Below are 21203 nucleotides of genomic sequence, written 5' to 3' on the forward strand. Positions count from 1 at the left end.
CTGAGGACATTGTCTCTGGTTGAGGACCCAGTTTATATCCAGAGTATGGAAGTCTTTCTTTCAACTGCTGGAAGCTTCCATGAGTTTATCATCAGGCTACTTACCAACAGTCCAAATGGCAGACAGAAAGGAAAACCCAAGAGATGGAATGCTACCTGCGGTTATACTGCCACACCCACCAACACAGCAGGAACCGCAATCTTCCCAGGGCCGAGTGCAGAATTCTCTTCGCCAGAACTCTACAGGATTAACACCTTTCCAATGCATACTCGGGTTCCAACCGGCCTTGTTTCCTTGTTCAGGTGAGCCATCAAAAGTTCCTTCTGTGAACCACTGGTTCCAGGAGAGCGAGAGGGTCGGTTATCAGGAGCTGCCTGTGGTGGGGGTGGGCTGATGTTGTGTACTGTCACAACATCAGTGCCAGACCCTACAGCTCCACCCACTCATTCCAACTCACCCAATTACTAATAATAATAAAAATAATTTGTTACATTTATATAGCGCTTTTCTGGGTACACAAAGCACTTTACATGGAAGTGGGAATCTCCTCAACCACCACCAATGTGCAGCATCTACCTGGATGATGCGACGGCAGCCATATTGCGCCAGAATGCCCACCACACACCAGCTTATGGTGGAGAGGTGACGGAGTGATGAAGCCAATCGGTCGGTATATGAGGATGATTAGGAGGCCATGATGGACAGGGACCAATGGGCAAATTTGGCCAGGATGCCGGGGTTACACCCCTACTCTTTGAAAAAGTTTTTCTATTTTCCCGCCACTCATCAATCACCATGGACACTAACAAATCATCATTTGAGGTAATCATCTGTGTATTTAAGTTCCTCCTTCTCCTCTGTTCAGTGTCCGGTATTTGTTTGTGCGTTGCACACTGTTTCATGTTGTTTGCTTGTGTTGAATAAATCTAGCTGTTATTGGGAAATACTTATCCAGTCTTCTTCAAAATCTTTCACCTGGGACTGTAACAGAATACATGATGTTAGCTAACTGCATGATTTGTATTATTTTAGAACTGTACATTCCGACATATGGACATTACTTTGACACAGTATGTAGAAACAAATATTTTCTATAAAGATGCTTTGAAACAAAATGCATGGTGAAAAGCAATATACAAATAAATGTACATTTAAAAAAAAACTAAAAAGAAAACATTAAAAATGCTGTAGTCTAAAGGCGAATACACTCTGTAACGATGTTTGTTCGTGTGGGAAGAAGGAGGCGGGAACCGGCGAACAATAAACAATAAACTTTAATCAAATAAACAAACAAACAAAGTGAAAGTAAAAGCGGTAGCCCCTCACGGACGACTGCCGCACACATACATAAACAAAACCATAAATAAAAATACAACTTAAAATCCAGGCCTGGTCCTCTCTCGTCCTTCACTGTCGTCGCTCCTCCTTTATACTCCCGTCACTCCTCCGCGAGAGACGAGGCCAATGCAGCACGCAGCTGGCGCTCATCATCATAATAATGACCGCGGCCTCGTCCCGCTCTCACGGTCCCTCAGCCTCGTTGCTCGCCACACACTCCATGACTTCTTTCCAGATATTTGCCCCAATTTCCAGTCTGGACTGGAGAAGATCATCTTCTAGATTCTCGAATTCTGAGTTTGTCATTTGTAAATATGAGTTTCCTCTGTCATTCATGTACTCATAAGTCATAACTTGTAATTACAATGTTTTTGACTCCACCTGAAGTTCCCATAAACATAGCTGGAAAGTGACTCTCCTTGACCAGGAATGAGGGACCTGCTTTACAGACACACCTGTTTTACACACGTCACTCAAGCACAGAAATAGGAACTATTTCAACTCCTCAGTTCAGGGAAACAGAGACTGAAGTATTGTTGAGGTGTTGTGTGTTTGTGTCTCTCTGTATTTATGCAGTAAAATGGCAGAAGCCAGATTTTCTCAGGATGAATTTGTGTGTCCAGTGTGTCTGGATCTCCTGAAGGATCCAGTGACCATCCACTGTGGACACAGTTACTGTAAGATCTGTATTACAGACTGCTGGGATCAGGAGAATGAGAAGAGAATCTACAGCTGCCCTCAGTGCAGAGAGACCTTCAGTCCAAGACCTGCTTTAGGTAAGAACACCATTCTGGCTGAACTGGTGGAGAAACTGAAGAAGACTAAACTTCCTGCTGAATGTTATGCTGGAGCTGGAGACGTGGAGTGTGACGTCTGTACTGGAAGAAAATACAAAGCCGTCAAGTCCTGTCTGGTGTGTCAGGAATCTTTCTGTCAAACTCATTTTGACCGCCATGAGGAATTTCACTCTCGTAAGCCACACAAAGTGATTGATGCCACTGGACGACTGCAGGACATGATCTGCCGTAAACATGATAAAGAGCTAGAGATGTACTGTATCACTGATCAACAGTGCATCTGTGTGTGGTGTATGGAGAGTGAACATAAAAACCACAACACCGTATCGACTGAGGCACAGAGGACAGAGAAACAGGTATGAACGCGATTGATCACGCAGAAATTAAAGTGCTGTCTTTATTTATTAACCGTCAAGCCAATCCAAACCGGTTTGACTGACTTTCTTCAGTGGAATGTAAAAGATGATATTTTGAAGAATGTCTCATCTATTTTATTCTATACATTTAAAGTCAAATGGGTACAAAAGATTCAATTTCCAAAAAGGAGACAAAACCATAAAAGTAATCTTAACAACTAGTGGTTAAAAAATAAGTGTGCTTAATTGTTTTGACATGTGTACATGTAGTGTACTTCAAATTAAAAATATATTTTTAAAAAACTGTACTTGAAGATAAAATAATATTAATGAAATAAAAGGGCACTTGAAGGGATAGTTCACCCAAAAATGAAAATTGTGTCATAATTTAATCACCCTCAAGTTGTTCCAAACCTGTATGAGTTTCTTTGTTCTGCTGAACAGAAAAGAAGATATTTTGAAGAATGTTTGTAACCAAACAGAGAGAGCAACCATTGACTACCATATTAGGGAAAAATATACTATGGTAGTCAATGGTTGCTCTATCTGCTTGGTTACAAACATTCTTCAAAATATCTTCTTTTCTGTTCAGCAGAACAAAGAAACTCATACAGGTTTGGAACAACTTTGGGGTGAGTAAATGATGACAGAATTTTCATTTGTGGGTGAACTATCCCCTTAGGTGCACTTAAAGAGAGTAAACGTTCATGACTGTTTAATAAGTACACTTTTATTATAAAGTACACCTTGTAATAATGTCAAATGAAACATTTTACTTTAAAATACATTTGATTCAAGATTCAAGATTCAAGAGTTTTATTTGTCACATACACAGTTATATACACAATATACAACTGGCAGTGAAATGTAAACAGGTCCGCTCCATGGACAGTGCAAATAACAGTTACAAGAAATTAAATAGAAATAGAATAAAATTAGAATAAAAAGTATTAACATAAGTAGAATTATAAATAAATCAAGTAAAAGATAAAAAATAGGAAATAAGATAAAAATAAAAATATAAAAAATATGTGGATATGATAAGTGAGATAAACTGTATTAAAAATAAGTGGTTAACATAAAATATATAATATGTATATATAAAGAAGTATAATGTGCAAGGTTTATTACAGGTTGTTACGCAGTAACAATAGGGACGTAAAGTGCAGTGCAATTGCAGTATGTGGATGTTAATGTTGAAAGACTGTATGTTTATGCTTATTTGAATAATATTTCATATGTCAGGTCCAGATTCAAAGATTGTGTTGCTGAAAGCCCAAGGTTCTAACCACTGCTCTATTGGGGCAGTGTGGACACAATTGAAAGATAATCACAAGAGGCAGGTTTAGAAGGGAAAAAAACATAAAGTCCCCAGATAGCATGTAATCATTGGAATGTTGAGTGTTGATGCGTCAACGCCAATTACATTGAATTAACGTTACAAAGTGATGTGGCTTTAGCATCACTTTTGCACCCTCAGTTACTGTTGAAACAATGTTGAGATTTCAACAAAAAAATCAATTGTAATAATCATTGAATCAACATTTTTCAATATCACCACATTTAATGTTGAATCAACGGTGAAATAAAAATCAATGGTACTGCTATTGAATCAACATTACACTATGCTGGATTCTACATCACTGATGTTGGATCACAATTGAAATTAACAAAAATAATCTTTGGTAATATTGTTTGATCAAGGTTACAATGTGATGTTGATTCTAGATCACTTTGGTTGAAACTGAAAATACAACTGAAATTGAATGACAACATAAAACAATGTTGTCATCTGATGTACCAAGTTAATGTTGAAACAACATTATTATTTCAACAACACTTCAATGGACCATTTCAGATTTGGAGAAAACCCTTTAAATGACACCTCAGCAGTTGAGTCAATTTATTTTATTTAACAGTTTACCACAATCAGTGACAAAACAGATATAAAAGATCTTTCTTTAAAAAAGAAAAGGGGGGAAATAGGACAAAAGCATTACAAACTTTAAAAATAAAACTAGTTTCAGAAGTCTGATGTCATTATAACTACAGGTGGTCCAACGGTTCAGGCTTGCATCAGACTACTGCCTCTTTTCCTTTGGGTTCTCCGAAATCTGCAAAAGTATGATATTACTTAAGAACAAGTCAGTTGTCATACATACATACATACATACATACATACATACATACACAGTCACATTCAAGAATGTTACTATACTAATCACAACACGATTCACTAAAAAAAAGTTGCTCAAAACAAAATAGTCAAACTATGATTATAGTACCGTTAAATTCTGTTCATTTATTCTAGTTTTCTAAAATCTGTTAATGCTTCAATATGAAAAGAAAGTGTGTCTGATTTTTTCCCCCACTGAGTTTATCTCCAACCTTAATTAAACACACATGAAGCAGCTGATCAAGGTCATTAGGATCAATGAAAACTTCAGGCAGGTGTGTTGGAGCTACACTCTTCATGAAGAGGAATAAACACCTTTGAGCTATGACTATAGACCATTATACAAATCTAAGTTCATTTTCTGTGAAACTACATAGCATTCAAATAACAAGTTAATCTTGAAGAATAAAAGACCTTAGGTTTTTTCAACCAAAAAAGTCTTTAAAGGGATAGTTCACCGGGAAATGGAAATTCTGTCATCATTTACTCACCCTCAAGTTGTTCCAAACCTGTATGAGTGTCTTTCTTCTGCTGAACACAAAAGATAATATTAATGAATGTTGGTATACCAGACAGTTGACCGTAGCCATTGATTTATATAGTAGGAAAACAATACTATGGATGTCAATGGCTGCCATCAATTGCCTGTTTACCAACATTCATTAAAATATCTTCTTTTGTGTCAAAAATCGATCAGATGAAAGTATCTCTGGAGACAGGAAGTGAAGCTAACATTAAAGGTAAACTATGTAAGATTTTTGCAGTAAAATATCCAAAAACCACTAGGCCAGTGTTATATATTTTGTTCAGTTGAGTACTTAGAATATCCCAAATGTTTCCAACTATTTGTAAATCGTGAGAAATTGCTATTTTAACCAAGGAACTGGGACGTGTGAGCTATACGTTTAAGGGAGTCGCCTGTCGATTGCGTCATATCTGCTTTACCTTCGGTTTCCGGTTTTATTTAGCAGAAAAGCTGTACTCTCACTGCAGTGTGAACAAGTGTCATAGCAGCCGCCGAGCGAACGTCATAACTTCCTTTTCAACACACTCACACTGTAAAAAAAATTGAATCTCCAATTGAAAATTTTCTTGTGAGCGATCACATCTAAAATTTTCAGTTGGCTAAATTGAATTTCTTGAATTTTAATTGAATTAAATTGCATCAATTCACAGAAATTCAATTTGGCCAACTGAAAAATTTAGATGTGATCGCTCACTAGAAAATGTTCAATTGGAGACCTGATTTTTTTTTACAGTGCAGATGTATCTAATACAATAAACAGAGTTGCGTTACCTCATACTCATGACTGCAAAAGAGAAAGTGGCGCCGGCGACTATGCCATAATAACAGTCCCGCTCTTCAATCGCTCCAGCGGCCTTGCTCAGCTCTACAACACTCAGTCCTGCTCTGCTTCATACTACAGTAATGTTAACAATCGCATCCATGAACATGATTTCTGCCCGAGTCCTATCCTGACTCTTTTCCACCGGCTGTGAGGTGAAGAACACATGTCCCAAGATTCTGCGCTCAAACGTGGCGTCATCAAACTACACCTTTGTTTTGAACAGGCGACCTCTAGTGGACGGAAAAGTTACATAGTGAAGCTTTAAATTTGGACGTGCCTTCCTGCCTTGAAATGTGTCCTCCGAAGGCAGCATTTTCCAGGTTTCGGACGCAGCCGTGATTTAATTGAACCAATAACGAGCAGTGAATTAGGAAGATGTGGAAGGTCTTGTGCTCTCGGTTTCCCTCTGCTGGACAGACAGTGGTGTGACATAATTGTAATGGCGATCCAAGCCATGCTCTTCTCCATTAACATAAGCTTCGACACAAAGGACTTAACGCGTGAATCCAAACTTTTCTTGAAATATTTACTTTTTTCTTAGTCTTGTTACACTACAAAAAACTCAAAACACAAATTGTTGCCACTTATTTCAGCTACAAAACAAGAACGTTTCACGGTCAAAAGACTGTTTATGCTGCCTTCACGTGCTCTCGGAATTATAGTAAATACGAGTTTCCTAGGTAAAAAATTGCACATGAACGCCCTTACATTTTGAAACTTGAATGCAATGAGCTCGTAATCATGACTTCAGTAGTCGGAATGACCAAATTTCCAATAGCACATGAAGGCAGCATTAGCTCGAAGCTTTCCTTGTTTCCGTCTACTTCTTCTATACTCTCTTTTCTCTTGCGCTTACGTAATATCACAGTCACGTGATACAAAATTAACCTAAACACACCTTTTTCAAGAACATAATAATTCTTAATAAAAAAAATTACAAAATTATTAACGTGGTTATGGCTCTAACAATAATATTTCAATTCAACTCTATAGAATTGTCATCCGGAAAGTATTCACATTTTCCACATTTTTTTTTATGTTACAGCCTTATTCCAAAATGGATTAAATTAATTATTTATTTATACAAAATTCTACAAACAATACTCCATAATGACAACGTGAGAGAAGTTTGTTTGTACTTAAGTATTGACAACTTTTGCTCAATAGTTTGTTGAAGCACCTTTGGCACCAATTACAGCCTCAAGTCTTTTTGAGTATGATGCTACAAGCTTGTCACATCTATGTGTTGGGCAGTTTCTCCCATTCTTCTTTGCAGGACCTCTCAAGCTCCATCAGGTTTGATTGGGAGCGTTGTTGCACAGCCATTTTCAGATCTCTCCAGAGATGTTCAATCGGGTTCAAGTCTGGGCTCTGGCTGGGCCACTCAAGGACATTCACAGAGTTGTCCCATAGCCACCTCCTTTGTTATCTTGGCTGTGTGCTAAGGGTCATTGTCCTGTTGGAAGATGAACCTTCACTCCAGTCTGACGTCCAGAGCGCTCTGGAGCTGGTTTTCATCAAGGATGTCTCTGTACATTGCTGCATTCATCTTTTCCTCAATCCTGACTAGTCTCCCAGTTCCTGCTGCTGAAAAACATCCCCACAGCATGATGCTGCCACCACCATGCTTCACTGTAGGGATGGTATTGGCCAGGTGATGAGCGGTGCCTGGTTTCCTCCAGACATGACGCTTGCCATTCAGGCCAAAGAGTTCAATCTTTGTTTCATCAGACCAGAGAATTTAGTTTCTCATGGTCTGAGAGTCCTTCCAGGTGGGCTGTCATGTGCACTTTACTGAGGAGTGGCTTCCGTCTGGCCACTCTACCTTACATGCCTGATTGGTGGAGTGCTGCAGAGATGGTTGTTCTTCTGGAAGGTTCTCCTCTCTCCACAGAGAAATGCTGGAGCTCTGTCAGAATGACCATCGGGTTCTAGGTCACCTCCCTGACTAAGGCCCTTCGCTCAGTTTGGCAAGGCGCCCAGCTCCAGGAAAGGTCCTGGTGGTGCCAAGCTTCTTCCATTTATGGATGATGGAGGCCACTGTGCTCATTGGGACCTTCAATGCTGCAGACATTTTTCTGTACCCTTTCCCAGATCTGTGCCTCGATACAATCCTGTCTCTGAGGTCTACTGACAATTCCTTGGACTTCATGGCTTGGTTTGTGCTCTGACATGCACTGTTAACTGTGGGACCTTATATAGACATGTGTGTGCCTTTCCAAATCATGTCGAATTTACCACAGGTGGACTCCAATCAAGTTGTAGAAACATCTCAAGGATGATCAGTGGAATGCACCTGAGCTCAATTTTGTCATGTGCATAGCAAAGGCTGTGAATACTTATATACATGTGTTTATTTCATTTTTTTGTTTTTAATAAATAAAAAATAAAAATGAACTCTGACTTATTTTCATTGACCTACATGGACTGTGCTATACCTACCATAAGTCTGTCAAGATTTCTGTTGCCGCCATCACCGTGAAGATCAGCCAGTCCTCCAGCCCTGCCACTGCTGGATGTGTACAGTAGTGTTGTTTTTGGCGGCCTGTTTTAATTTGAGTTTTAGTCTAGTCTTTGTGTCAACTTGTCATTTGAGTTTTTATTAGTTTTAGTCACATTCATGCTCTTTTCAGTCTAGTCAAGTTTTAGTCGACTAAAAGTTGACATTTTAGTCTTATTTTAGTCCGAATTATCCATGACTATTTTCGTCTAGTTTTAGTCGACAAAAACTGATGACATTTTAGTCTAGTTTTAGTCAATAGAAAATGTGACAAACTTTAGTAATGCAATTCTATTTAACCGAGTCAATATAGTAGCCTATAACCTAGTAGTATAAAACCAAAATCTTCTTATAGCCAAACCCATTTCAAACAAGGTTATCTTATTATATTATTTACCTTATAGACTCAAGAATACATCCATTCCAGACACGGAAGACAATTTAATAATAGGAAAATAATATCCTAATTATTATTTAATTATTTAAATCTGTTTAAAATTAGACCCACGTTATAGTTAAAATGGTTTTCTGTCTTGTATTTTATCTCAAAATAAAGGATGTCATTTTATTCCACATGGAAATGAGCGGAAATAAGTGAATACAGCCTCTTATGCACTTATGAGGTAAACATAATGCTGTGGTTATTTTAACATATATACTTGCTGCCGTCATAACGGCACATTTCAAATGTTTACGTGCTTTTCTTTTTTTTTCTTTTTTTTGAGCGGTGATGAAATATCTTGCTCTTGTAAATACTTGCCAGCATTTCAGTAATAAAAGTCTAGATCTTTAAAATGCATCCAAATTACAGCGAAGTGCAACTGTACAGTGCTCTGCAGTGGTCAAAAAGGATATAAACAGTGAATTCTGAAGTGATATATTATTGAAAACTCAGAGATGTGGATTCAGACGGCACCACACGGCCTTGGTGTTTGTCAAACAGTAGGTAATTCGGCCGGGGATTTTTACATGGGTGGTGGGAGAAAAACACTGATATTCTGGATTAAGACGACAATAAAATCACTGACTAGCCCCTGTAAATTACACCTTACGACTGTCACATGTCTAGTCTGTTTTGGTTGTGTTTTTGATTTGTCACATTTTCCTGCCATTTCTGTGTTTCCCTGATTACCCTCATTAGTTCATTTATCCCAGCTGTGTCTTGTTAATTATCTCGTTTCTGTTCTCTACTTAAGTCACACTCTCACCTTCAGTCTTGGTCTAGTCTTTTATGTTATGTTGGAGTGTTTCCCTCCATTGTCTGTTACGGTTTTTAATAAGCTTTAGTTTGCATTCTGAGCTTTGTAGTCTTCAGCCTCTTCCTGGTAAACCAACCTGTGGCAACGACCACAGGAGAAAGAAATAGGGCTTACGAACCCCGACTGGCCAGCCATCGGTCCCTTCATAAAGTTATAAAATGTTGTTTCATTTTCGTCAACGAAAATGAAGAGACATTTTACCATAGTTTTTATTTTGTGAACCACATTTAGTCTCGTTTTTATTCGTTAACAATATTGTATTATACATTTAATTATAGTCATCGTCACATGACCAGCATTTACACTGCGTCTCGTTTTCGTCATGTGATAAAGGTTTGTTGACGACGATATTTAGTCATACTTTTCGTTGACGAAAGGAACACTAGTGTACAGCCATGCGCAGTCTCCATGGAAGCCCTGCTATGACTTCGAGCATGTTGTGTTACCACCAGCAGTCCCCTAGTTGTCATCAGCTTCCATACCACCTTGGCTCTTCCAAGGTTTAGGTCATGGACTTTCAGTTTGTTTTCATTAGTCACGTCGTGCTTTGTTTGATTTTCCCGCCACTTCTTTGTTATCATGATCACGTCATTATGAGTTTGTTCTGTTCAGCTGTGTTTCATGAATTAGTCTCGTTTGTGTTTGCTATACAAGTTCTACCCTCACCTTCATTCTCTGTTTGGTCATGTTCATGTTAAGTTGTGTGTTGCATAGCCTGTTTACCTGCCTTAGAATCTACTTGACATTAAACTTAATTGAAAACTTTATTTATCTGTCTTCGTCTGTCTGCCTGCAAGCACCATGTGACACTCATGTACGCAGAGCCTAAATCAAATATGATGACATCAAAACCATCAAACATCACTACTTGTGTCAGGACATCATGGTGTTTAGTCATGTGACTGTGATATGAAAGAACCAATGAGGTTTGTTGTTATTGACGTGTCACCATCTTTTTTGGCCTCTGCAAACAGTCGAGACATTCTTCAAAATATCTTCTGTTAAGTCTCACAATAGATAGAAAGTCATAAAGGTTTGGAACGACATGAGGAAAAGTAAATGATAACAGAATTAAAACTTTAGGGTGAAGTATTCATATAAAACTAGGCACTGATGAAATACTGCTGACATTTCAGTTTCATATTCATTCATAATCTAATTTCTGGAAACTATGAATCTGTGGTTTGAACGTAAACTCCCCGGGCTAGATCTTTAACCCTTTTTGTGTAACCGTAGTTTAACGTGTAATTTCCTGTTATTGGTTTGTCCTCCAGAAACAGCTGAAGGAGACGCAGATGAAGATCCGTCAGAGAATCCAGCAGAGACAGAAAGATCTTCAGAAGCTGAGAGAGGCTGTAAAGTCCCATAAGGTGAGTCTGGAGAAGAAGAGAAGTTTGAGACGTCTCAGTGTGTCTCTGTCAGTCCCACTGAAGCCAATGTGTGATTGTGATGTGTGTCCTGACAGCGCTCTGCACAGACAGCAGTGGTGGCCAGTGAGAGTATCTTTACTGAGCTCATCCGCTCCATTGAGAGAAGCTGCTCTGAGGTCACACAGCAGATCAGAGATCAGGAAAAGACTGAAGTGAGTCGAGCTGAAGGACAACTGGAGCGACTGGAGCAGGAGATCAGTGATCTGAGGAGGAGAGACGCTGAGCTGGAGCAGCTTTCACACACACACCACCACATCCATTTCCTGCAGGTAACAGAGATCTAGAAGAACAGGATCATAGTGGACTTGAGCAAGATCTGCTATGACAGAGAAACATCTCATGAGAGCAGAATGAGCCGTTGACTTTCAGTCAAGTGTTGTGTTTTATCAGGGGTTTTCTAAGGGGTCCCCAGAAAATTTCACAGAATAAAATGACAAAGCAAAAATGGAAATATCCGAAAATAATGTCCTCCGGCAGGCCAAAAAAAGCGAAACACGTTTTGAAACAGTGCTTCTGCAGTCTCAAGGGCAGAGGGCAATTTTCTGAGAGGACGACAAACTTTTGAAAATCGACATTTAATGACCAGAATTGTGGTGTTCCCCTGAGATGGAGGAAGATCAGTGAGGAAGTAGCCCTAACCCCTAAATGAGACCAGGGATGACGAGGAATGGGCAATGGATGAAGTAGGCCTGCAGGACGTTGACAAGAGGCTTTTACTAGAGCACATATAGCACAGTTCTTTACAAAGTTTGTCAGACGCAAAGGAGGGCCACCAAAACTTGTTTCTCACCAGCTGAATAGAGCGGCTCTCCCCAGGATGACCTGAGCTGAGCGAAGTGTGTACCCACTGCATGACTCGGGTGCGAAGAGCTTGGGGAACGTAAGTATGTCCTTCTGGGCAAATGGGAGGGGTGGGGTCGGCCTGCTGTGCTTGCAAAATTTCATTGAAGATATTCCAACGAATTGATGCTACCACAAGTGACGGAGCTAAGATAGTAGTAGGGGCTTCAGAGCAAGACGAACCGGAATACATATGAGAGAGCGCATCAGCTTTGACATTCTTGGACCCAGGGCGGTAGGATACAGAGAAGTGAAATCTAGAGAAGAACAGTGCCCACCTGGCTTGAGGAGGGTTTAGTCTTTTAGCTCCTTGAATGTATTCCAGATTTTTATGGTCGGTGAGTACTACAAACGGGTGTTGGGCTCCCTCCAACCAATGCCGCCATTCCTCAAATGCAACCTTCATGGACAGTAGTTCACGATTCCCCACGTCATGGTTTCTCTCGGCTGCGGACAATTTTCTAGACAGGAAAGCACAGGGAAACAATTTAGCCGGGGAGCCATGACACTGAGAAAGGACTGCTCCCACTCCAACGTCTGATGCATCCACCTCTACCACAAAAGGGAGGGCTGGGTCAGGGTGTTTCAGGATAGGAGCGCCAGTAAAATGAACCTTAAGTTCTTGGAATGCTTGAGCAGCAGCGGAAGTCCAGCTACAGCACAAACATTTCGAATGAACCGTCTGTAGAAGTTTGCGAAATCCAAAACGTTGAAGTTCCTTGATGCACTGAGGCTCGGGCCAATCTACCACAACTTGCATTTTGGAGAAGTCCATGCGAGCTTGCCCTTCCCTCGAAACATAGCCCAAAAATGTGACTGAGGGCACGTGAAACTCACATTTTTATGCCTTGACAAAAAAATGATGGTCGGCCAGACGCTGCAGCGATTTGCACACCTTAACATGCGCCAAATGAGTCTCTAAAGATGGGGAGTAAATCAAAATATAATCAATGTAGATGATAATAAACTTATTAATCATGTCCTTGAAAATCTCATTCATGAACGACTTGAAAACTGCAGGAGCATTAGATAACCAAAAAGGCATGACCAGATACTCATAATGGCCTGTGTTGATGATGAAGGCAGTCTTCCATTTGTCCCTTTCACGAACACGAATGAGATTATAAGCACTGCGCAAGTCCAATTTAGTGAACATCTGAGCAGAGGGGAGCAGAGGGGAGCAGAGGGGACCAAAGGCAATGGATAAGCACATTTTATAGTAATGGCGTTGAGACCTCTATAGTCAATGCAAGGCCACAGGGTGCCATCTTTTTTTTTTCTACAAAGAAAAACCCTGCTGCAGCAGGGGACGTAGAAGGTCTAATGAAGTCCTGAAGAAGTGCCTCCTCCACATACTCTTCCATTGCTCTGGATTCTGGCAGCGACAAGGCATAAACACGACTTTTGGGTGGAAAGGTACCTGGCAGAAGGTCGATGGCACAGTCTTGAGGTCGGTGTTGTGGAAGTTCAGTAGCTTGGTCTTTGCTGAAGACTGCACGCCAGTCATAGTACTCAACGGGGACACTGGGTGGCAACTTATCCAAAGGTTCGTGAAGCTTAGTGAAACAACAGGAGGTGAGCACAGGTTCAAGACAGGAAGAAATACAAGAGGGATTCCATTTTAAAATTTCTCCTCCTTTCCAGGAGATTACTGGGTTGTGTGTGTCGTAAACCACGGGAAGCCCAAGATTAATGGATTAGTCAGCATATTATTTACATACAGTGGCAGGCTCTCTTAATGCAGTGCCCCCATTTGAAGTTGTATAGGTTTAGTCACTTCCTGCACCGAGCCTGCCCCCAGCAGACGCCCATCTAACGTTGTGACACACAGAGGAGGAATGCAAGGAGCAGTTTCAATGAACAGTTTTTTAACCAAGGATACATCAATAAAATTCCCAGCAGAATATTGTTGAGGACTAGACGCAGGTGGTGGTGCTCACGTAACATGGATGCCTGAGACGCCAGCATGGCGTGCACTGGAGGCTCCGTTGGATCCGTTGAAGTCTTCTGTAATGAGGACTCCGCAAGCTGGTGTGGATACATTTGCAGAGAATTTATTCAATCGACAGGTAGTACACAGCATAAGTAAACAGGCAGGGTCAGTAACCAGGGTAGACAATCCGAACGAAGCAAACAAATCCAAGTGATGTGGATAACAGGAGAAACACAAGGCAGTCCAAGGCAGAAACACAGGGAAATCCAACAGTAATCAGAACCGCTCAGAAATGTACTCAAATAGAATAACAAGACTTTGCAACTCAAGCGTGTGCAAGCTGACCAATATATATCCAGACTGAAAAGCCTAATGCAGTTCAGGTGCAGTAACCCGGCAGTCAATATTCAGGCGACAGTTCCCTCCTGTGGTGAAGAGGTGGTACTTCAGATACAGATGCAGTTATGACAGTTTCTTAACAAACTTAAGTAGACTTTTAAAAAGTACACTTTGTAATAATGTCAAATAAAAAGTTTTATTTTCAATCATTATGTTTTAATAATCTTTTGTCATGTTTTAAAGAAGTGCACTTATTTTATGTGTTGACATACTAAAGCACATGTAAAGCACTTGATGATTTTAACTCATGTTTTATTCAATGTTACATTTAAAGTTAATCATTTTTAAATGTATTAATTGCAACTTATATTTTACTAATATCACTATTTTATTTAATAATTATATTAATAAATACATCAGTGACAAGTTTCAATAGAAATTACATTTTGATTTCTGATTTCTGTAGAGTTTCCAGTCTCTCTCAGCACCTCCTGAATCTACAGACGAACCCGACGTTCTCTTCAGTCCTCTCTCCTCTTTTGATGGCATGATAGAATCTGTCTGTCAGCTGAGAGACAAACTGGAGGATTTCTGCAAAGAGGAGATCAAGAAGATCTCTGACAGAGGTAAAGTCCTGCGCCTCCTTTATCCCTCAAGGGACCTTCATATTACAGCCCTTAATTGGACCTTTGTGGACACATTTGGGCACGGGGGTCTGAGGTGTTATCCCAAATATTTTTTTTAAATAAATGTTATATCAATATCTTCAATAATATAAAAACTATCAATTTATGCAGTTTTTTTTTAATTTTTGTTGTATTTTTTAATTTATTTACCACTTAAAGTACCATATTTTTATGTAAAATATATCTATTTTATATATTTAATTTATGTATATTTAAAATGAATTTAACTTCAGTAAAAAATTATAATTCCAGTATGTTCACACAGCCAAAACCTAAAAATGTGATGACTTTGGTGACCTATGTTGGTATAAAATTTAAATAAAGATAAAATATCAATAGCAACTAGATAGCAATAGTACCCAATGGCTGCATTTCTGCATTAAGGCTGAACTCTATAAACCAATGTTTTAACAAATTTAACCTCTTAAGTTTTACATTTTATCACAAGTTAAAATTGTAAAAAAAAAAAAAAAAAAAAAAAGCATCTGTGTTGTTTTAGACTATACAAAAATGCTATAAAAGCGGTCGTTTCACCATGGCAAATTGATTGTTTCGACTGAAGCGATGCATGAGGCATCTCCGCGCGTAGCATGGCAAATTACGCCGTTCTCATTCCGTATCTAAGGGAACCGATGACGACTAATACAGTGAGAAGCACTTAATAAAGGGCTCCAAGACACTTAGTATAAGTCATTCACCAGAACCCCATTACCAGGACATGAGACAAGAAAGCACATGAGTGCAGAAGTTTTATGCAGAAAAGACCTGCAATTGAAGCGCAGGGACCTCCAGATTATAGAACCTAACAAATGTGGACGGTGAGGCCCAGCCGGCCACCGCACAGATGTCAATGGAACACCAGATAACCACGCCCACGAGGAGGCCATGCCTCTTGTAGAGTGTGCTCTGACTCCCCAGGGACATTGAAGGCCCAAGGAGGAGTATGCAAGAGCTATGGCTACTATCCATCTAGATAGTCTAGGCTCTGTGACTGGAAGACCTTTCGTGCGGCCCCCAAAGCAAACAAAAGCTGCTCCGCCTGACAAAAAGAGGCAGAGCGATCAATGTGCGCCCTCAGGGCTCTGACAGGACAGAGAAGGTTCAACTCCTGTTCATCCTGAGAAGGAGGACGGGCGGAGAGAACTACCATTTCTGGGACATATCCATGTCTAGGTTTCAGGACGACCTTGGAATAGTTAGGCCCGAATTCAAGACACGAGGGGCTCACAGAAAACTGCAACATAGACTTTAAGAGTAGCGGGGGAACGGTCTCTATCCATTAAGTCTTGAAGAAATGACAATATCTGAGATATGTCACAGATTAGAGGGTCGTCGCCCTGGGTTTTGCACCAGGAGGCGAAGACGGCCCACTTTGAGGCATAGGGACGTCTTGTAGACGGAGCTCTGGCCTGATACATGTTGTTTAAAATGTTCTCAGGGAGGCTTAGGGGCTCCCGTTGAGAAACCACACATGAAAGCCAGAACGAGCCAGCCGTTGAGGTAGTTTAGAATGCGTACTCCCATCTGTCTCAGAGGGGAGAGAGCCGCATCCATGCACTTCGTGAAAGTGTGGGGGGCCAGGGCCGAACAGCAGTACCGTATATTGATATGCCACTCCCTCGAAGGCAAATCTCAAGAACTGCCTGTAATGAGTTTTTTGAAGGGAGGTCTGGCCGCAGAGGGAATTAGCCCCTCCCTCTTCCTTTCTCGGCCATCAGGCCGGCTTCTGGGCTGCAGGGTCCAACTCTATCTTGGGTCGAGGGCCCTGTCACACCGGAGGGGGTTGATGCCTTGCAGAGCGCGAGCGCCATCTGAGTTCAGAGCTTAGCGCTGGCTTGGTGGCTGGTGACTTGTTCCTTGGCATCTGCCGTTGAGCTGGCGCTGATTTAGGGCAGCTTGTGGCAGAGGGAGTGGAGTGCTTGGGCAAAAAGTGTTGCATAGCCTGGGATGACTTTTGTGCTGCCGTAAAGCGCTCAGCAAAGCCAACAACAGCAGGTCCGAAGAGACCGGTGGAGGAGACTGACGAGTCAAGGAAAACGGCTTTATCCGCGTCCTTGATCTCAGTCAAGTTAAGCCACAATTGGCGCTCCAACACCACCAAACTGGCCATTGAGTGACCAATGGCCTAAGCAGTGGTCTTCGTGGCACACAGGGCCAGATCCATGGCCCTGCGCAGCTCTCTGAAGGTGGCAGAGTCGTGTCCGGCCTCATCCAATCTTTAGGGAGCTTTGCTTGATACACCTGGAGAACCACCATGGAGTGTAAAGCGGAAGCTGCCTGACCAGCCGATGTGTACACACATCCAGCGATGGCCGAAGTGGTACGACAGGGCTTAGATGGATGAGTGGCCTTGGTTTTCCATCCAATGGCGGCGGGCGGACACAAATGTGCAGCCACAGCCTCGTCCAGAGGAGATAACGTCTCATAACCCTTCTGCCCGGTGCTGCCAACGGAGGTGAGGGCGTGAGAGGCAGAAGAATGAAGGCGGGCTGAGTAGGGAGCGCGTCATGAATGTCAGCCCGTTGTGCACTTCTGGAAAGAAGGGACACTGACCGCTGAGAGGGAGCTTGATGACATCCAGGCAGGAACCACTCGTCTAAGTGGCTGCGCATGGGTTCCTCAGGCGCAGACCACTCTAAACCGAGCTGTTCTCTTTGGACTGCATGCGATAGAGCTCTGAGTCACTAGAAGCGCTGACGTCAATAGGCTCCAAAAAAGGCAAGGGGGCGGCGTCATGCTGAGAGCCCGACCACTCCTCGGCCTCTGATGCCGCTAACGACATGCTGGCGTCCTGCGTCACGTCATCAGATCCTCAAAATGAAACAAAGACACTCGATAACAGAGGGACGTTGGTCTGGATGGGAGAAATGGATGGGGGAAACCTCTTCCTTTGGGGAGAGTAAGTCACGTGGGGGGTGAGCCGATGTGAGATCGCATTCGTCCGAGCGCTGAGATCCTCTGCCCTGCTGTTTTTTCCCCGCAGGTTCCCGGGAGGAAGAAAACGGGAGGCCTTGAGGGGCGGGGTCGCGTTCTGAAAAGAACGCTATCCACGAGCGCAGAGAGGCGAGACTCTACTCTCTCAGTTAGAGCAGGTCGAATCAGCGAGCGCGGCTTTTGCGTGGGACTCGCCCAGACATTGCACGCACTCACTGTGCCCGTCAGAGTGGCATGACATTTGCAACAATGTCGCAGAAAATGAGCTCTTTCTCTTACAGCTCTTTTTAAAAGAGCTCGCTCGGCTGCAGGCGGCTCGTGGGCGAAGCACTGATCCGGCTGTCACACAGCGGCGCGAGAACAGGGCTGCTTGAGAGCGGGGATCTGATCCGGCTGTTGTAGAGAGGGTGATCAACACTGCACGTGAGCCGCGAGCTGAGCGGCGAGCTGAAGAGCTGAGAGAGCTGCGGCCGCTTGAAGCGGTGGCTGTGTGGGCGCAAGCTTCTTGAGAGCGGCGAGCTGAAGAGCTGAGAGAGCTGCGGCCGCTTGAAGCGGTGGCTGTGTGGGCGCAAGCTTCTTGAGAGCGGCGTGCTGAAGAGAGCAGGGAGGCGGTCTGATCGACTGCACGAAGGTGAGAAGATCAGCGGCGAGTCTGGTTGCTTACAGGTGAAGGAGGCTTCAATCCGAGTTCTAATGAAGAGATGTTATGTGCGTCACTGACGGAGAATTAATAAATTTGCCATGGTGAAATGACCGCTTTTATAGCCCAAGTCTCCGCCCATTTGAGCAGGCTCGGGCGGGCTCGCTCACCATTGGCTTGCGCGTGTCATTGGTTCAATTTCTTTAACTTTTTGAACCAATCGATGTGCAGTATTCACTGCTTGATTGTATAAAGGCTTCAGAATCTGAGAAAAAAATTGATTTTCCCGTAGCGTCTTGTCTTATTTATATTAACAAGACAAACAACGCAGTACTCGTGTAGTATCGCAAGGTAACCATGGATTTAGGATCAAATTCGATACATGTGTTTTTATAAATGAAGCCCTGGAGATTCATCTGCTCTGAAATGAGTCCTCCATCATCTAATATCATAGAGCATCACATTAGAAATGTCTCAGCAATTAATGCATTTTATCTTGTAAATTCTCTTCACACTGTTCATGTCTGTTTATTTCCACAGTCACATTCACCAACATGAATCCCAAGACCAGGAACGACTTCCTACAATGTAAGTCACTAAGAAAACAAGCAGAAAAACTCACTGAATGTGTTCATGTTCTTCCTGTAGAAGGTGAAAGAAATCATGATATGAGTTTCATAATTGATCATGTGAATGATGGTGTGCACAGGATATCTGGTCAGTTCAGATACATTAAAAGACATATTCATAATTCTTGATTCTGATGTGTTTTACTGTTTGTTAATTGGCCAGAGGAGAACTGAGCCTGGTTTCTCCCGAGGTTTATTTTTCTCCATTATGCCACCTGATGGAGTTTTGGTTCCTTCCTTGCCACTGTCGCCTTTGGCTTGGCTTGCTCAGTTGGGGACACAAAATTTTCAACTAAATATCCAAATAAAAACTAATTAGTAAACTAAATTAACCATATCAACTAAATTACTAATCTAATTACTAATCTAATGCCCACATTTTCACTGTATGATCATTGAAATAAGCTGATGACATCACCGTTTTCTCCAGAGCGGTTGTACAGCCGAATCAAATTCTGATGCATTATTTTCCTGTTTAACACTGTGAAGCTGCTTTGAAACAATCTCAATTGTAAAAAGCGTTATATATATATAAAGTTGACTTGACTCGTTTTCTCTTCATCAGATTCCCATCCGCTGACTCTGGAACTGAACACAGTGAATAAACTCCTCCGTCTGTCAGAGAGTAACAGAGTGATTACTTACACTGACACACAGCAGCCGTATCCTGATCATCCAGACAGATTTGGTAATTGGTGTCAGGTGTTGTGTAGAGAGAGTGTGTGTGGACGCTGTTACTGGGAGATTGAGTGGAGTGGTGATGGTGTGTATATATCAGTGTCATATAAGAGCATCAGCAGGAAGGGATGGGGTAATGAGTGTGGATTTGGACATAATGATCAGTCCTGGAGTTTGTACTGCTCTTCCTCCAGTTACACATTCATACACCATAAGATAGAGACTGATCTCCCTGCAGTGTCCAGTCATAGGATAGGAGTGTATGTGGATCACAGTGCAGGAACTCTGTCCTTCTACAGCGTCTCTGACACAATGAGCCTCATCCACACAGTCCAGACCACATTCACTCAGACGCTCTATCCTGGGTTTTATGTTGGTTCAGGATCAACAGTGAAACTGTGTTGATGTTTCCGACTATAAACTGTAGAGTGATTTTACCCATAATGCATGATAAATCAGTAACTGTGAGATTTTACAGTCTCTTTTATTATTTCTCTTCATTACATTTATACAGCTGAACTTCTGCCACTGAAATAACTGAATAATGCCCCCACAAAGATCCCCACAAGGAAAATGGATATGTATGTACGTATGTATGTGTGTGTATGTGTGTATGTATGTGCATGTAGCTATGTGTGTGTATGTATGTAGGGGAGAGTGGAAACGTTTTTTGACTTTCTCAGTTTGTGTAAATCCACTTGTGGTTCAGAGTATTTAATTTTCCCACATTCATTTCCCACATGTCTAGTACAGTTATGTCGTTTTGTTTCATTAATGCAGTGCATACTTTTTTCTTGATTTACCCCGAAAGAATAGAAGTGAAATGTGACAACATGCCCCATAGGTGGGGTGCATTGTAACATGTGAAGGACACATTGTAACATGATTACATCTTAAAATGTTACCTGATATAATCAAAAAAATATCCAAACTAAAATATTTTGTCAATAAAATACAATTATTAACTTTTTAAAATAAAATGGCATTTTTTAATCATTAAAAATAAACACATTTTTGAGTTTGACAACCTCAAAACACAGTTATACAGCATAGTTAAAAAGTTTTTTTTTTTAATAATTTCTGAACATTGACTCTCAGTCTTTATTCACCTTTTTCTCATGGTTTCTCAATAAAATTCATAAACTTATAGAATATAATAGCATATTTCTAATAGGGGCTCATTGTAACAGTGTGACAACATGCCCCAACTGCACAACTAGGATTTAAACCTGGCTCGTGTCTTCTGCTGGTTAGATCAGCATTAAAGAACTATATCAACTGTTAAATAACAGATATAGGGCCCTATCTTGCACCCAGCG

General features: G+C 41.5%; 1 protein-coding gene across 1 annotated transcript; it reads left to right on the forward strand.

Annotated features, from left to right (window-relative positions):
* Positions 1-1845: 1845 nt before the first annotated feature.
* LOC307136213 (tripartite motif-containing protein 16-like) lies at positions 1846-20854 on the forward strand. Its single transcript, XM_079833015.1, has 6 exons — positions 1846-2491; positions 11050-11145; positions 11241-11474; positions 14784-14943; positions 19118-19165; positions 19772-20854. Exons 1-6 carry the CDS (start codon positions 1919-1921, stop codon positions 20287-20289), a joined length of 1629 nt encoding a protein of 542 aa, XP_079689141.1. The 5' UTR covers positions 1846-1918; the 3' UTR covers positions 20290-20854.
* The last annotated feature ends 349 nt before the right edge of the window (positions 20855-21203 follow it).

Source organism: Gobio gobio, assembly GCF_949357685.1.
Source record: "Gobio gobio genome assembly, chromosome: 1".
In the NCBI taxonomy this organism is placed as follows: Eukaryota; Metazoa; Chordata; class Actinopteri; order Cypriniformes; family Gobionidae; genus Gobio; species Gobio gobio.

Excerpts from the sequence above, each read along its gene's own strand:
- LOC307136213 (XM_079833015.1), top strand. The coding sequence starts at position 1,919 with ATGGCAGAAGCCAGATTTTCTCAGGATGAATTTGTGTGTCCAGTGTGT. Across the intron at positions 11,146-11,240 it reads AGGCTGTAAAGTCCCATAAG|CGCTCTGCACAGACAGCAGT; the intron begins GTGAGTCTGGAG and ends GTGTCCTGACAG. Across the intron at positions 14,944-19,117 it reads CAAGAAGATCTCTGACAGAG|TCACATTCACCAACATGAAT; the intron begins GTAAAGTCCTGC and ends TTATTTCCACAG.